Source organism: Emys orbicularis, chromosome 4 (genome assembly GCF_028017835.1).
Source record: "Emys orbicularis isolate rEmyOrb1 chromosome 4, rEmyOrb1.hap1, whole genome shotgun sequence".
NCBI lineage: Eukaryota > Metazoa > Chordata > Testudines > Emydidae > Emys > Emys orbicularis.
In genome coordinates, this window is record NC_088686.1 from 119919915 (window position 1) to 119938451 (window position 18537).

Consider the following 18537-nt stretch of genomic DNA (forward strand, 5'->3'; position numbering starts at 1 on the left):
TATGTTGGAGATAGGGAATGAAATTCTTGAAAATAGAGTTTACAAATATGGAAATGCTGATAGACTGTGATCTAGTGCCCTTTCTGTCATATACCTTCTGACTGCCCAGGAGGTAACAACAGTTAACATGCATGTGGTGTGCATGTGTAAGCATTGTAATGCAGTGTATACCATCGTTAAGTTCACTCTGGGACAATATACTGCTGAAGGGTTCTGCTTAATGTATCAGGCTGAATGTGTTTTTTAAAAGCATGCACAAAGCACAGTAAATTAATGTTAATAACTCCATTATTCTGATCACTGGTGTGGGCAGTGAGGTTAGCGTGGCTGTGTAATTTTCTACTTTTTTGATGATGATGCTGTTTAGGCAGGTGTATTGTGTGATCAAATAATACACTTCTGATGAGTGCACTTATTAAAGTACAAGAATTGGACTTTTCATCTTCTCTATGAACTGTGTGAAGTTAAGGCAGTTTTACAGGGAAATACTGCAAGCTGCATTATGAGGTAAATCAGAATAACAAGGGTGCGATTTCCCTAGGGAAATGTATCTAACCCCCTTCTAGGTGTGTTAGAACATTATGGGGCTCCTTTATACTCACCTCATTTATATCACATGAGTTAACTCTAAGTGAATGTTCACTATGCGCAAAAATCTCATTTTTTACTGCTGTGAATCCGGAGTAACTCCATTTAAGCTTAGAGTTACTCCTGATTTATACCTGTGTGAAGAAGAGCAGAATTTGGCCCAATGCAGTCATTGTAATGTGTTGACATGATCTGGGACTTTCTTGTAACAAAGCAATTTAAAAACAGAGTCTCCTGGTTTACTATAGGCTAGATGGGAATCCTACGAGTCTGCTGTGACTAATGGGCAGTGCATGGTTACTGCACGGGCTGAATTTCACTGGGTGCTCAGAGCACTCCACAAACACAGACGAGTCACAGAGCGGCTCTACCTACTGCAACGCCTTCTCATGCCAGGTCACATGGGCTTTACAGTTTGAACACATCTGCTGTTACAGGCATTTGCAGAACAGCATCATGGAAATAATAAGCTTACTTACCAAGACATTTGAAAATAATGCAAACAGTGGAGCTTGGCAGTGTTCCTAGAACCCCAGCTTGTAGGAGAATGGACAGTTTTATCAATCGGTTTCTCTCTATTTCCCCCCAGTCTCCTCTCAAACTAGGCTCTTTCAATTGCTTTTTCTGGTTCTTTAACCATGTCTCTGCCTAGAAGGGATTTGCATAGGAAGACGGCTAGAAGGTGATATTTCTAGACAGAGAAGTGCATTTATGATTAGATTAGTTTTGACCAAAGAGAGAATCCTACATACTGTTCTCCCGAGAAAGGGAGAGCGTGAGGATCTTTAACATTCTGATCCATCCCTGTACTGATGCTAGTGTCAAAGTACAGACAGATGGGAGGCAAATTATGCATCCTCTATTCAGGGGCTGCCCTAATTTATGCCCCTGCTTCAGTGGCGTAGGCAGGGGTGTCATATTGCCAGAGTGCAGGTCTGCCCCTGACATGCCTCCTCTTGCCCTCCATCCAACCTTCCCACCTCCAGCCCATGCTTGCCCTAGGGTATTCCCGCTTGCTGTGGAGGCAACGAAGATCTGGCAAAGCTGACTATGCACCTGGCATACAGGGTCCCTGCGCTGGGGGTATTCCCAGAGGAGGGCACTTCATGTCTGGCCTGCGGCCTCTTTGTAGCAGCACATCTATAGTGCAACAACAAATTGGGCACCTAGATTCTCTTGAAGCAAGGTTTACTCAGCTCTTTGCCCTCTGCAAGGTGGTAGATAAACTGAATGCAGGCACCTGAGCGTGGGGGGGTATCTTACAAATTACACCTTCGAAACTGAGGTCCTGTCTGCTCTGTGTGCACATTAAAGATTGCCTGAAATCCAGAGCCCAGCTCCTCCCCACGGAGTATTAGAGTTCATAATGCTTGAAAACCTGCCTTTAGTCATTGTGAAAGTTATGACGCCCTTTCCTGGGAATCCTGGCTGTGATGTAATGTTACTGAACACGGTGATTCCCAACCGTGGACATGGACCAGCTCTAGCCTAGTGAGTCGTGACTGAGGCTTCTGTAACTGGTGCTGTAGGCTTCCCTCACTACCTGAGGGCTAGATTGTGCCCTGATGCTCACCCCCGCAGAAAAGGCCAGCACAAAAGCCTCTAGCACATAAAACCAGGGTTACGATTTTCCAAGCTGACTAATGAATTTATCATTTATTTATTTATTTTAAAATTCTATTAATTTTAAATGTAATGTAATTTCCTCCAGTCTCTTCATGATCCTTATTCCCCACATGCCTTTTCAGCCGAGAGGAAAGCGCCTTTGTTTCTAAAGCAAGTCCTGTGTTCCTTTGGGTTTCCAGCCTATTGAACCACTGACAAACTCACCCCTATCTGGTTGGTCAGCTCTGCACAGGAGCCCATAATGCTTAAGAGTTGCCTAGGCCTTGTGCAGGGCCCTCTGCACAGAGGTGAATTACAGACGCGCGCACACACACACTGCCTCTGTGCAGTGACGGGGCACGTTCCTGCTTCCTGCAGTGCCTGCAGCCTGTGAACAGCTCCATACAAATGCCCTGGCAGAGACATCCCAGAGGGGGCAGCAGGACAGGTATGCAGCAAAGAGCAACTGAAAAGTTGTAGCGGAGGGTGGCCTGGGGGACTGAGAGAGGAATTTTACCTTCCTGAATTGGGCTGGCTCCACATCACCTCCAACATGGGTTTAAGGCACAGCGGAGAGCCCTTAGTGTTAAGCTTGTGATGGTGGAGTTTAGGCTGCTCATTAGCATATGGAGGGCCACAGCTCCACAAATGGGTTAGAGCATGCACAGTGGCATCAGAGGTGACAGGCACTGGCTGGGACACAGGTACTGTTGCCCAAAGCAGTCCAGAGCCTCTGGTTCAATAGGCTGTGTGACGGGGCTCAGTCACTACGCTGGTGCCCCCTGCTGGCCATCTTGGGGATTAGCTCCGCAGGTCGGTACACCTTCTTCCAATGGTTCTTCTCTTGCTGTCACGACTGCTCTCTGACCTGTGTCACTCCAGGGTGTCCTCTTCATGACACAGCCCTCCAGCTGTGTCACCATCTGTGCTCTCCCCTTGTGGGGTTTAGAACAACTGTCCAGCCACTTGGGGAACCGGGACTGCCCACTACTCCAGGTCCCGACCCAGCGACCCTGTAGATGGCAGCCATGTGTTGTGTCCCCTCCAACTTCTCAGTATATTTTCCTGGGCCACTTCCCCACAGCCCCAGCACCTTCTTTACCTCAGGGCCTCAGCATGTCAATCCTAGCAGTCAGCCAGGAGCTCCGTCTCACTCCCCGGTTCCCTGCCAGCAACTGCTCGGTCCATGGTGGTAGCTTCTGTCCACCTGCTAGGAACCAGTCCTCCCTCCTTACGCTCCAGGCAGTGACTAACCCTGCTCTGACCTGTGGCTCTTCTTATATGGGCCTGTTGGGCCCAGATTGACTGCCTCACACAGCCTCTCTCCTATTGGCTGCTTCCCACACAGCCTCCCTAGGACTCTATTAACCCCCTACATGCCAGTGTGGGGCGGATGCCCCATCACACACCCTCACCCTCAAGCCTGCAACCCTTAGGGGTAGAGATGCCTCCTGCCCTGCACCTGCCTGAGCTGCACCCACAGGTTATCCCTCTCTTGCTCTACTCCCCACAAGAGGAAACACATATTTTCCTTCTCTTCTTTAGCATACCGGGCCTAGTCCTTTTGGAACTCTGAGTTCCTCTCTGTTATTTGCAGGGCCTCCTTGGATCTCTGCAGATTCTGCTCGGTAGCTACCAGTCTCCCCTGTAGCTCTTTTTATCTGCCACCCAGATCTCCAAGCACCCTCTTCTCTAGGGTCTGAGTCCCTACCACAGCCTGTTTTGCTTCAGTGCGGTTCCCTTATCTGTCTGGGCCCTCTCTGTCCCAGTCATCTTATCCACTACCTCTTTATCCTGCCTTGCTGAGTGTGGGAGATGACTCCTTGCCAGGGACACATGGGGATGGGCGGAAGGGGGCTGCAGGGACACATGGGGACGGGGCAGATATGCCTGACTGATTGGAAGAGGCTAGGGGTCAGCCAGGGTCTGCATGGGTGAGGCTCCCCTACTCCCTAACAATCGCCCCCCTCAAAAATACTGTTCTTCAAGTGCTTGCTCAAGTCCATTCCATATTAGGGGTGCGTGTGCTCGCCACATGCACTGGTGCCAGAAGTTTTTCCCTCGGCAGTATCCATAGGGAACTGGTTCTGGTGCCCTCTGGAGTGGCACCTGCATGGTGCGGTATAAGGGGCGCCGCCAGCTTCCCCCACCGTCAGTTCCTTCTTGCCGCCAGTGACGGTGCTGGAACGTCTGCTGCTTCGGCTAGCGCTGTTCTGTTCTCTGTTCTTGTGAATTTTGAAAACCTGTAATATAGTTGTATATAGTTAGTAGTTTATTAGTTACCCTTAGTAGTCGTTCTCAAACTCTTGGTTAGTCCCGGATGGGACCCAGGCGGGGCATGCCCTGGTCCCCAGGCTTTACGCCGTGAGATCGCTGCAAACGGCCTATGCGCATCAGCAATCCACATACCAGCTGCCTAAGGTGCTTAAGTGAACGGCACATAAGTGACAAGTGCCGTAGCTGCAAGTCCTTTAAACCTAGGATGAAGAAGGAGCACGATATCCGTCTAAGAGAGCTCCTAATGGAGTCGGCACTCACTCCGTCACCGGAGCAGCGGTCCGACTCCACACCGAGCACTGCGGCCTCTGCCCATAGCAGGCTGCATAGCAGCCTCCAACTGTCCTTGATTAGTAGAGGCGGAAGTCATCTCCCCTCAGTCCCTGTGCCACGGTGAATTTGCCCCTTTCTATCCCCCCCCCCCTTTCTGACTAAGGCTGGAGCATTTTTGATTAATATACTCAGTCTACAGCAGACCCTACCCCACCATAACAATTTGGGCTGTCATTCAATTGAGAGAGGAAGGATGATCTATTGGTTAAAGTGCTAACCTAAGACATGGGAGATCTGAATTCTATTTCCTGCTCTGTCTCTGACTTCCCTATGTGACCTTGGGCAAGTTGCTTAGTCTCTCTGAGCCTGAGTTCCCTATCTCGCAGACAGGGATAATATCCCTGCCCTACTCGCAGGAGTGTTGTGAGGATAAATACATTAAAGATTGGGAGGTGCTCAAACATTACACACTGATGGGGACAATAGAGGTCCATAGAACTGTGGCATTTGCGAGTTCCAAAAGCGAATTTTGGAAATAATAATGAGCTCAGATCTCTAACGTTCATGCTTCAAGCCAAACTTCAAAGGGCACCATCGACTCATATTTGGCCCAAAGTTTTTCTAAAACATAAGGCCAATAGAAATGTTTCCATAATTTTCTTTTAAATAATTGCAGTGTAAACAGATCTGTTTAAACAGATGCCTGTTCCCCTTCAGTATTTGTAACCCAAGCCTTGCAGTGCGGTGCTAGTGCATGGGAACCTAACATTGAAGCTGCCTATAAACAAAAGTGAAAACTTGTTTCATTAATTTTCATTGTTCAAGCTGAGAGAAATGCCAGAAATAAATGACAAGTATGTCTAGTGACAAGAAAATTGGCTTTTAAAATCCTTTCTGAGTTAATATTCTAGGTCGTTGTTTATAACTTAAGGAAAGAAACTTGACTTTTTGACAGTGCACGACTTTCACATTTGACAGTGTCCCTTTAAAATAAAAAAACCAAGAAAGGCTTTATCCTACAAGATGCTGAGTGCTTTCAAACTCCCACTGGACTCAAAAGGAGTTGAGGGCACTCAGCATGTGACAGGAGGAGCGCAGTGCTTTGCAGGACCTAGCCCCAAATTAGTTTGAGTTAGATTGTTCCTAGCCCTGTGCAGTAGAGACAGGCTCAGCCCAAGACCCCAGATCCAAACATCTCAGGACTTTGGCAAAGTACAGATCTGATCTCAGACTTTGCCACTAGGGCCTGTTGCTAATTGGAAATAAATCCAACCTAATGTTCTCAAACAATATAATCTGCCACAGCATCTGTGTAAACCAGCGTGGCTGGGGTTTTCAGAGGGGCCCAACTCCCACTGAAAGTCAGTGCACTGGGGGAACTAAGCAGTAGGCTTAATTTAGGAGCAATGAAATTTCATTAACAAAACATATTAGCAATAATTGGTGCCTGTGCATCAGTCAGTATCGCTCAGAGGAAAGGGCTTAATGCAAGAATTATGGGTGAAATTCTACGGTCTGTACTATGCAGGAGGTCAGATTAGGTGATCATAATGGTCCTATGGTACAATTGTTTTTAAATTTGTGTCATTCTCGATCCTTCGTTTTACTATAGACATTTAATTTAAGACATTTGTTTCACATAATTTAACAGAATTTATTCTACAGTTTATGTCTTGTTTAAATCAGATTATTAGATTGCAGAAGAGGTTTTATCACTGAACTGAAAATGGGTGCAGGTTTTATGAAGCGCTTTATGAAACCTTTGTAAAACGGGGATTTCATGAAAAACAAATGTGAATTTGGATATGAATTTGGGATACGGTGCCAGATCATCAGAGATTTGAGGTTTGGGAAACTGGTATTTACTTGTTTTACAACCAACCAAATCTCAGATGGGCAGCATCTAAATCAGGGAAGGTGGTAATCTGTAGATTAACAGAGTTTTGTTAACACTCTGTGAAAGTTGATCAATTAAACAAAAGGACAGTGATTTCACATTGGCTTGTATGTAATAGTCACAAGCACAGAATGCTTCCACTGTGTTCCAGAGCAAAGCCTGACAGGCTACAGGGAACCCTCTGTGCCTGGAAGCAGGCTTAGAATAGGAGAAGGTGTATTCTTGTGATCTGTACAGGAAAGCTCCTCATGTATGAAACTGTCCTGTTCTCTTTAGTGCAATTCCATTTTGCTGGGGTATAATGAATGAGATGATTGCTCAAAAGTTGTATCTGTCTTTAGAGTTTACAGAAGATCTGGAAATACATAGATAGTTTTAAAACTGTTTGTTTCCTCCAGATTTGGTATCTTGTGAAAACCCATCCGGATCCCCCCTTTCCCCTACCAGAGGACAGGCGTCAGTCTGTGAGCCGCCAGCCTTCATTCACATACTCGGAGTGGACAGAGGATAAAAACGAGGATGATTTTCTAGATTTCGATCCAGTGCCAGAGACGCCGGTCTTTGACTGTGTGATGGACATCAAAGCAGAGACGGATCCAGCGACTCTGACAGTTAAATCAGTGGGATTGCAAGAAAGGTAGGATAGTTCTGACGGAGAGCAAGGCATTTGGCACAAGTTATGTAGAGTTTAGAAGTTCTGAATGGACCAAATTGGTAGTTTCACTGCATTAAATTAATGTATTTTGTTTTAAAACATCAGTTCTAGACTGAATGGTTATTTAATTTGCTCTTTGTTTCCAGGACAGTCACAACTATGAGATATATAGTGACTTTTTGTTTTATCATTAACAACTTTCAGTACCCATGTTACCAAATCTCATTCGTAATCTGTGTTTGTTGCCTTTAGAAAACCTATTTGTATTTGGTCAGCCTCTTTTTTTTATCTGTATGTTTATTTTGTTTAGATTCTGAAAATTGTAACTGTATATTATAAAATCTCTTTGATCCTGATATAAGGCCCTCTGTCATCTTTTCTACTGAAAGGCTCTCCCATACTTTATTTCTTCATTTATTTCTTCATTGTTGTCGGACTGGTCTTTTTCAAAAATAAATTGTCACACATCTGGCTACTAGTAGTAATTGTTTTATAAATGGGCCATTCCCCAAGTCAGTAACCTTCTTTGGATTGTAAGCTAATAGACCCACTATGGATTAACTTACTCCTTGCACCAGCTGGGGAAGTTGTGTTTCTGCTGGAGGGGATTCACGCCTGGGGAAGGGCAACTTTACAGTGGAAGGAAGAAGGAGTATATGTCGGGCAGCAATCGGTCCAGCGGGGGTCGATTTATCGCGTCTAGTCTAGATGCAATAAATTGACCGCCAAGCGCTCTCCTGTCGACTCCTGTACTCCACCAGGGTGAGAGGTGCAGGCAACGGGACAGTGTCAGCCATCGACTTACCGCAGTGTCCTCACTGCGGTAAGTAGATCTAAGTACTCGACTTCAGCTACGTTATTCACATCAGCCACACCATCATATGTCATTATATAATGCCTGCATCTGTAACTTTCACTACATGCGTCTGAAGAAGTGAGGTTTTTTTACCCGTGAAAGCTTATGCCCAAATAAATCTGTTAGTCTTTAAGGTGCCACCGGACTCCTTGTTGTTTTTTTTAACTTAGATCGATTTCCCCCTTCCTCCCCTCACCTCCCCGCTCCCCCCAGTGTAGACCAGGCCATAGTCTGACTAGTTGCTTGAGGTCTGTCTACAGTAGAAAAATTACCCATTCCTGACCAGTGGGAGTCAGCAACAAGTGCAGTGAACCAGTGTTGCACATTTGTCTGCCTGCTGCTAAACTGTCTTAGCACATTCAGCTGCACCTATTGCTGATACCTGTTGTCAGGAATGTCAGTTGTTTAGACAAGCTCTGAGAGTTCCAAAATCTTCATTGCACCCTCAAAAGCACCATTGTCTCAAGGAAAGCAGATAAAGGCCAAATGGAAAGACATGTTTTAATTAATGCAGAGTGTTTCACATAGCCTTCATAACTGATGTCTTCACCTGGGGCTGTGTTTTGCAGGAGAGGTTCAAATGTTTCACTCACGCTGGACATGTGTACCCCAGGCTGTTCCGAGCAAGTCTTCGGCTATGTCATGTCACCAAGAGAACAATCAGCCCGAGAATACCTACAAGCGGCATCAAACATTCTTACCGCAGAGGAGCTACACAAGAAAGCATTAGACCCTTTCATACTCCAGACAGAGTTTTTTGTGAGTATTTTGACTTCTCAAGTTGAGAGAAGAGTTTGTGGCATCTGAAAAATGGGACATTGCCACCTCCTGTGACTCTCACTGGAATAAATAAATACATACTCCAGTTCCTTCAGTGAAGCACTTTATTAAATCCCCAAATTTGTTACACTTGGAAATGACTGAATTTGAAGGCTTTCAGCTATCTTTTCATTTGCAGACTACAGTCCTAGTCCTGGTAATGAAGATCTAGCTTTGTTTTCAGAAGGCTTTTTCTCAGCATGTTACTTCTTAACAAAAATTTCACAGTTTTGCCCTAGACTAAAGAAAGAGTCAAATTTGCTTTGGGTTTAACTCTTGAATCCCAGAGGGTTACACCAGGCTAGTAAATCCACTTTCCTGGTGGATACTCTGTACAGAGCTGCTCTTCTGAATTGTCTGAAAGTTATCGGAGGGTGAAACAAATGGTGTTTGTCCCGCTTAACAAATGCCACAGAGAGTTTGCACTAACTATCCTCCTCATCCACTTAGACAAATGTTCATTAGATATTAGCTGCTTTTTTCAGTTGATAGTATGAATCTGAAAGTATCTTTCCCTCACTTCATGTATCCACTTTTATTTTTGGGGAAGCATTCTGACTCTGCTTTTGATGGAAATACAAGCATCATATACAAGTAAAATTGGATTTTTTGAGCAGCTTTGTGAAAAGGCTGGCTACGTTTAATTGCAGTTAGCACAATGGCTTTTCAGTTGCTCTGCTCTTTATCCAAGCTTCTGTCCTAACTGCTCGATTCTCCACTGTCATGCAACTTGTCATTTGTACCTGGGCAAAGTGAGCGCAAAAGGATAGTACGAGTGTGAGTGAGTGGAGAATTCTGATTTAACAGTGTGTTATGCCCACTTTGCATGAGTGAAAATGACTGTGCAGCATGCTAAGCAACAGAGAATTGGGCCCTTTGCTTCATCCTCACCCAACTTCATGCCTCTTTTCATGCCAGGGTCTTTCAGAGCACGCAGGTGGGAACCGCCTAAGTTAATGCTGACCCAGTCTGCATTCTCTTAAGCATGGAATCCCAGTAGAGTGGCAGGAGGATGATGCTTTGCACAGCTGCTGCCCCCAGAGCCCACCTACTTCCTGACCTGACAGAGAATCCATGGAGGACCTTTTATAGAGCAGAGAAAAGAATGGAACAAAACCTCAGAGTACTCCCTTTCCATTTCCCCCCCACCTGCAACTGCTGGGCTTTCTTCCCTTTCAGAGGCAGAGAAGACATTTTGGGGCATAGTTTCCAAACAGAAGGCCAGACCCTTGTTGTCCTTACACATTTTTTACTCAGTTTTCCTTCAGTCCCACATTCCCTTTTGAGGAAGCACTGAGGAAAAGCTCATTAAAGACCTTAAGATTTGGCCATCAGAAAGTGCCCAAAAGTGATAGGCTAAAGAAAACAGGAGACAGACAAAGCATCTGTCAAAGGAAAACCATCAAGCCAAATCTACTTTGTGACTCATCACTGATTCCTTGGTGGCTGTGAGTAATGGAACCAGTTATCACATTACCCTGGGGGAGGAGCATGGTTGTCACTACTGAGGCCAAGTCTTCATGTAGTTATACCCATACAAAAACTATGTGGGTAAGAGGTGTGATTATTTTACCAGTATAGTTTATACCATTACAACCCTTGATATGGATGTAATTATGCTGGTATGAAAGTGCCTTATACATAATATGATATAATGTCCTTATACCTTTCCCATATGGGAATAATTGGTATAAGCATCATAATATTGATATAGCTGTGTCTACACTAGCAGAGTGGGGTCTCTTTAACTATGCCGGTATAATTAAAGCAATTAAACGTTTGTGTGTAGACAAATCCTGACTGTTTAAGAATGAAACATTTAATAATGGACAGGGCTGTTTTAGAGGAAGGTAGTTATTGAGATGCATCTTTGCTGAGGAAGTGCCTGAGCTGACTACTGTAGTCAAGCTGGGCAAGTCAAGAGTGAGTTGTTGTAGCCCATGTGACCTGCCCTATATTACAGGCTAGTAAAGTGATATTAAAACTAGTCAAAAATGTACTTTATTTTCTGTGGGGGGAAATTTAAATTTTTTCCCCATAAAATGTTTTATCAGAAAAAGATTTATATGCAAAAATGATGACCAGCTCTAGTTAAAATAAACCCTGAACTTGCTACGCCATGTGCTCTGCCTGTCTCTTACTCACATGGCTAGAAATGCTCAACTTCATGGTGGAGAAAGCATCAAGTTGTGTGTACGCTTCGAAGGGAAAGTCAAGAGCAATACCTGCTGGTCCAAATGCTGAATGTCTTAGGGCTTGTGTTACTATGATGATGGGAGAGTTTCTTCTGTTGGCGTAGTTAATCCAGCACCCCGAGAGCTATCTACATGAGGTGTTAGGTTGGTATAACTACGTTGCTTCAGGGTGTGGAATTTTCACACCCTTGAGTGACATAGTTATGCCAATATAGCTCTGTAGTATAGGCTTGGCCTTAGTTTTTTCTCACGCAAGCAAATTCCCCTTGACTTCAGCAAGAGTTTGCTGGAGTAGTGAGTGAGTAAAACCTGAGGAAGAATCTCAGGGTCTGGCTCAAGGAGAGTTATGAATGACTAAATACTAAGTAAAACCCAAGGAAGACCCTTTGGATTTTGCCCTCAACAGTACACCTGAAAAAGGTGGAAATTAGCTCCAAGAAATGTTGTATAACAATTTATTGTTTGTTAAGCCCCAAAAGTGTGCTCAGCGCTATACAAGACACACAATGCGTATAGCTTTTGTCCCAAAGAGATTAGAATCTAGCCCAGAAAACAGAGAAGCACTGAGGGGACTAGAAGAAGAAATAGCATGGGGTGGGAATAGATTTGGAATTGCTATTCTTACTTCTTTATCATTGTTTGTGGCCCTTCCTGTGGATATCACAGATAAGGATATTCAGTGCAGAGATGGGGTGGAGGGTGTCATGATGAAACGGGAAGAGAACACTTCATTGATAATGGCTGCCATCTTGGCTGACACACCAGAGATAGTGTGGAAAAAATCATGGGGACTGGAAGGAGAGAGAGAAATGAATGAGATTGCATAAATGGCATCATCAGCAGAGCAGAGGTGGATAGGAGTGGGGAATGGATGTAGTAAGAGACAAATGGGTGGTGTCATCCAGAGTGGAATTTTATAGGGCCTTCAGAAGGCAAGAACAAGAAGCTTAACCTTGGTGCAGCATACAAGTGGTGGGAGCTAGTGAAAGGATTTGCACGGTTGGGTGACCGTCAGTCTGACTAGCAAGGAAGGTCGTTTGAGCAGCTGCATTTTGACTAGTACTATGGGCATCCAGGAGGCTAGAGAAAAGGAGGTGGTAGGAATAAAGGCGGGAGATAATCAGGGCGAGGACAAGTGTGTCCTATTGGAACAGAAAAGGGGTTTAATTCCTTTTCCCATGTTTGAGGAAAATTGTTATCAACAATGACTTACAAGTTGTCAATTTTTCCTTTCATTTGACAGATTAAGAGAGTGTTGATTGTAATAGGGATTGGGGAGACAGAAAGTATGATTATTTTTCTTTCAGTCTTTTACAGCTAATTCTTGGATACATTATAAACAGAATTCTAGCTAATAAAACTGGCTGCAAGAAGAGACCCTGGGTCAATTGCATTTCCAGTTCTAACTTGCTCATCTGTCCATCTGTCAAAGTAAACACCTAGACCTCTGCATTCAGTTCCCTATGGGACCCACTAGGCACTGATTTATGAGGGCTTTTTTTCAAAATTAAATTGAATAAAAGCATATAAAAATGTGGCCTTTCTGGCATATTCTGGGACATCATCTCCTCAAAATCACTGATGATAAGGGACAGGGAAAGCAAGGAAAACACATGGCTAAATACAAAATAATTAGGTAAAGCAAAGATCAGCAAAACTGCATATGCAAAGTAGCATCCACCACAAAATATGACCTCCATTCTAGCAATTTATTTTTTTGGTTGGGTGCTTGCTAAGGTGGAAGATTACTAATGCTTTTTCCACCATGAATTTGGGTAAGAGGCAGGCTAAGAGCACCTGGAGTAGAAAACGCAGTGTTTAATTTTAACAATCTTCTACCTTTTGTTTACCCACAGAGCATATTAAACACAGAACCAGAGCAAGCTCTGCCTTCGTGCCTCTATCCCAGGGGTGGGCAAACTACGGCCCGGGGGCTGCATCCGGCCCTCCAGATGTTTTAATCCGGCCCTGGAGCCCCTCTGGGGAGTGGGGTCCTGGGCTTGCCCTGCTCCAGCGCTCCAGCCAGGGAGCAGGGTCGGGGGCTTGCCCCGCTCCACGCAGCTCCTGGAAGCAGCGGCATGTCCCTCCTCCAGCTCCTATGTGTAGGGGCAGCCAGGGGGCTCCACACACTGCCCCTGCCCCAAGGGCTGCCCCCGCAGCTCCCATTGGCCGGGAGCCGCGGCCAATGGAAGCTGCAGGGGCAGCGAATGCAGACGGGGCAGCACACAGAGATGCCTGGCTGCACCTCCACGTAGGAGCTGGATGGGTACATGCCGCTGCTTCTGGGAGCTGCTTGAGGTAAGCGCCGCCTGGAGCCTGCACCCCGACCCCCTCCTGCGGCCCAACCCCCTGCCCCAGCCCTGATATCCCTCCTGTCCTCGAACCCCTCGGTGCCAGCCCAGAGCATCCTCCTACACCCCCCAACCACTCTCCCAGCCCCACTCCAGAGCTCGCACCCCCAGCTGGAGCCCTCACCCCCTCCCGCACCCCAACTCCCAATTTTGTGAGCATTCATGGCCCGCCATACAATTTCCATACCCAGATGTGGGCCTCGGGCCAAAAAGTTTGCCCACCCCTGCTCTATCCTGTTCTGAGGGGGGGAAATCAGGGTCTGAGGGGAGTTTAATCTCTGTGATCACATTCACTCCTTGGTCTCTCACCAAGCTCTGGTCTCTTTACGTGGCTACGCATCCACTATGAATTGATCAACTAATTTCACATGCTGTAGCCCACTAAAGAGTAATCAAATGGCTCCTAATGAAACCAGCCTGAGCTCTGAGATTTGAATCTGTAATATAAATGTGAAAGGCTCCATAACCCAGTGCTAATTCTCTTGTTATATCTCCCCGTGGCTCTTTCTGATCAAGAAGTAGCCCTGTTAAAGCTCATTTAAGAAACTATTATTGTTATGTAATATTTATATCATGGGTAGAGCCCAAAGACCCCACTGAGGATCAGGGCCCTGCTCTGAAGAACTCACCCTCTAAGGGCCAGTTAGTGACTTGGCCTGCACACCTGTGTAAGGGAGTAAGAACCCATCCCCAACAGCCCTGTGTGAGCTACCTGGACCTTGGGTCTATTTGTGTAGGAGAGGTAGGTGCACACACAGTACCCACTTACTGTCCCCCCTCCCAGAGACAAGGAACCGGGTGGTTCCTTGTCTCCACCCCCCACCCCCATACTACCCAGCCAGTGCAGTTGAGCTGTGATGGGGGGTGTTGTAATTTGCAGATGCAGGCCAGCAGCAAATTACTGCCCCGGTTTTAACAAGGAGGAAGAAGGGGAAGAATTGTGACTCAGGGGTGTGTCTGAAGTACTGTGCTTCCTGGGGTGATGCAGCTTACGCACCATCCTTGGCTTACATCTATGCCTCAAGTCACAATACACTTCTAATAATATTAGGAGCTGAAATAGTGCCATACTGTGCACCACTCACGGAATTAGTCATCCGGAGCAGTTTTTATATTCATGATTTCAAAAAAGAAAACCATTGACACAAAAAGGAAACCATCAGTCATTCTTTGGTGGTAAATTGCTAGAACTACTATACCATATGTCTCAATTGACTTCATCTCTGCTACTCCTCCACAGTCAAGACGTAATGGTTTTTTTTCCCTTGTGAATCTATTAATATAGTCTATTGTGCATCTTCCAACAGGAAATCCCAATGAACTTTGTTGATCCAAAGGAATATGATATTCCAGGATTAGTGCGGAAGAATCGCTACAAAACAATTCTCCCAAGTAAGTTCCAAACCTATTTTGTAATTCTGCAATTCGATGACGCAGTATTTAGTGAAGTCTCAGTATCCAGTATTTGCTTAGTTTCTTGCTTTCGATGGAATGCCTTTCACAAATCCTCTCCAGGATACTCCTGTAGGCTAAAGCTAACATTGAGCAAGGGCACCCATGTCCCATTTTCATTAGAGACTTAGGTGCTTAAGCCTTATTGAAAGCCAATGGGATTCAAGCTCCTAAGTCACTTTTGAAAATAGGAATTAAGCTCCTAAATTATCTAGGTGCTTTTGAAAATTTTGCCCAAAATCTTGATGCCTTTATTCAGGTTTTACTTCGTTTCCTCTGGTAAACTCGTGTTTAAGGGCTAAATTCTGACACCCTTACTCATGCTGAGCTGTATTTTACTATCCAAGTGCTTCCTTTGAAACCAATGGGACTACTTGAGTCATAAGGTGCCACTTAATAAGCCTTATTTTAAAAGGTACTGAACACCTCAATTCTGACTTAATTCTTAATGAAGGCATTGGTCCATTGCCCTTTAAAGTCAATGACAAGATTCCCACTTACATCACTGTGTGCTGGATTGGGCCTAATGTGCTTAGCATTTCTCAGGATAAGGCCCCAAGTGAAAAATGAATAAGGGTCTCAGGATTTGGCCCAGTCTCTTTAAGAAAATATAATACATCTTTCTTTTTTAAATGTAAGTTGCTTTATTACTTATAGCCAAGAATGGAAATTTTGAGAAACATTTTGCTTGGGATTGATTTTATAGCCATTATCGTTTTCCCCTCTGTCACACTTAAAGATAGTTTGGAAAGTGATACAATTATAAGATGTCGTGTCTGAATATTAATGTTTTGACAGATCCTTCTCTTTTCTCTAAGCCATTATCAGATAGATGCCGCCATCAAGCTCTGTTGCAGCTTTGTTAGGGAAGCCCAAATGGTTCAGAGTGCTAGTTAGGCTCAGATAAGTATCCAGAAATTAGAATCTAATCAACTATGCAAATCACGTTAGTCTACAAAACTGGAGTGGAAATCTGGCAAGAATAGGCTTTCTCCTGAAATCTCCAACTCTCAAACTTCCAGTCTTAGTCAGAAATCCCATGTAGATACCCCTTCTAGTGATGTTTTGACATTTCCAGCTGGGACCAGAAGTGTTAAAAACACTCAGCCAAACATTTCAGAACCTTTGTCCTAAAACATGCTAACGGTTGGGTGCCTTGTCATTTCTTTCAAGCTTTACGTTAGTTTGGACATTACAGCGATGATTTTCAGAAATGCCTAGTGATTCTGAGTGCCTCCATTTGGGCACCCAAACTGACAGACCTTAAAGGAGCCTGATTTCCAAAGGCGGCTGTCCAGCACTTTTTTGAAGATTGGAGTTCTGTAAGGTGTCTCAAGTTAAACACTCAAAAGTGGAAGCACACAAAATTGCTAGCCACTTTTGAAAATCTTGGCCTATAGCTCTTAATCAGGTTCCTGTTCGCTTTTCCCCTGTGCATTCAGTAACTACTTGGTCATTCCTCAGCTAGTTCTCTTGATGCTAACTCCACCTCGGTCTTACAAAATCTGGTAATACTCATTTCCATTGCTGTGAGCCATCTAGATGGGAGAACTGGCTCCCACTCTAGACTGACTATAAATGTTAACAAGGAATTTAACCAGAGGAAATCAGACTTTTCCACTGACTGGAATAAAAATCAGGAATTTCAAAACCATCCATATCTATGAAACATAACCCAATGCCACTTGGTTGATGAGGATGGCACGCTGCCACATGGGAAACCAAAGGACACACCATAATCACTTCTGTTGGAATTATTTAAGTTCTGCCCTCTGTCCCTCTACATGGAACACACCCAGTTCCATTGTAGGGGTGGGGAACTGGTACACCACACAGGGGTATTATGTACTCCCTTCCTGCCATAAAGCTGTGCTCTTTAGCCATTCTCTTCACAGTACCATGGAGGAGAGAGCATTGGGGGCATGATGGGGTGGGCTGAAGAGGTGGCCAGTGGGTTCATGACTATGTGGATCTCCTGGCTCTTTAGTTTCCAGACTAACCAATCACAGCCTATGCTGTCTGTGTCACCACGAGGGTCTTCGTAACTGTTCGCTTGCACCAAGCAATTATGGAAGGAACGGCTGACATGTTACACAGCAAAACCTATGCTGTAGCGCTGATCTATTTGCCAATGGCAGACTCAGCCAAATATGACCTCCAATCTACATTAGGGAGCAGCAGGCACTTCATTATAAAAGTGACATCGAAACCAAAAGTATACCCTGAAAATTAAAGAACAAACAAAAAACCTAAAATTCCCTACCCAGCTGTGTACTCCAGAAGTATTTGGGGCGGTTACCATTGAAAGGTAAGCAGGCACTTAACATAATGATTAGTTTACGTGCAACCCTAGAGTTAATTGTAGTCAGTGAGGAACATGATAATAGGCTCTAATTCAGTTAATTTATATTTCTTTTGTAGTAAATTTCTTTTGCAGATTCCCAATTTTGTTGGTGGTGGTGGTGAAGATGGTTTTGGGGAGTCTTTTTAAGGGGTGAGGGTGTGTTTAATTTTGGAGATGTGCCAAGCTAAGCAGACTAATTTGGCTGTTTCAGAAACTGTTAAATTTGCATGTTGACAAAAAATCTGAAACCTCTTCCCTTATGGAAAAGTCCCACAGAATTTAATAGAAAATTATCATTTTTCTATATTTTTTGGATTATCTTGCAGAATGTAATAGGAAATTTTATCCTTGCTATGGAACTCCATAGATGGGTCAAAATCTAAAAAGGAAAGATATTATATATCATTCTCATTCAGTCTTTTTGGTTCTAAGCAAAATTCCTAGGCAACCTTATTTAATTGTATAGAGCCATATTGCTTTCACTCCTTATTAAATTTTGTAAGACTTTTCAATAAGTGTTATTGTTAGGGAGGCAGTGTGGCCTAGCAATAGAGTACTGCAATGGGCCTCGGGTGAGCTGGGTTCTATTCCTGGCTCTGCCACTAGAGCAAGTCACTTCATCTCTCCGGGCCTCAGTATCACCATCTGTAAAATGGCGCTAATGATACTAACCTACTTTGAGATCTACTGATGAAAATTTGTATCTATGAACTAGGTATTCTTATCTGTCACTTTCATTTAAAAAAATCTCAGCCTGGTGAGATCCTACTACATAACCTAGTATAGGCTCAAAACACTCTCAGAAAAGACTGTAGAAAAATAACTAACATTGTTTTGCTTCTTTGTGGTGTAAGTGTATGACAATATTTTAAGGGACACTGTCAACTTAGGCGTGGTCTGCACACTGTTTTTGTACTGGTATAACTATTTCAGTTGGGGCTGGGGTGGCCAACCTGAGCCTGAGAAGGAGCCAGAATTTACCAATGTACATTGCCAAAGAGCCACAGTAATACGGCAGGAGCCCCGCATCAGCTGCACCCCCTCTTCCCCCCCCCCCCGCTCCCAGCGCCTCCCACCCACCAGCAGCCCCGCTGATCAGCGCCTCCCCCTCCCTCCCCGCACCTCCCGATCAGCTGTTTTGTGGCATTCAGGAGGCTCTGGAGGGGAGGGGGAGGAGCGAGGGCACGGCAGGCTCAGGGGAGGGGGCCGGAAGGGGTGGAGTGGG

General features: G+C 44.8%; 1 protein-coding gene across 1 annotated transcript in view; it reads left to right on the top strand.

Annotated features, from left to right (window-relative positions):
* The window catches only part of PTPN5 (protein tyrosine phosphatase non-receptor type 5), a 48780-nt gene that overhangs the window by 4923 nt on the left and 25320 nt on the right, over positions 1-18537 (top strand). Inside the window, exons 5-7 of the mRNA XM_065403354.1 lie at positions 7039-7277; positions 8721-8910; positions 14824-14908. Of these exons, the coding sequence (XP_065259426.1) occupies positions 7039-7277; positions 8721-8910; positions 14824-14908 (514 nt within the window). The remainder of the gene's footprint in view (positions 1-7038; positions 7278-8720; positions 8911-14823; positions 14909-18537) is intronic.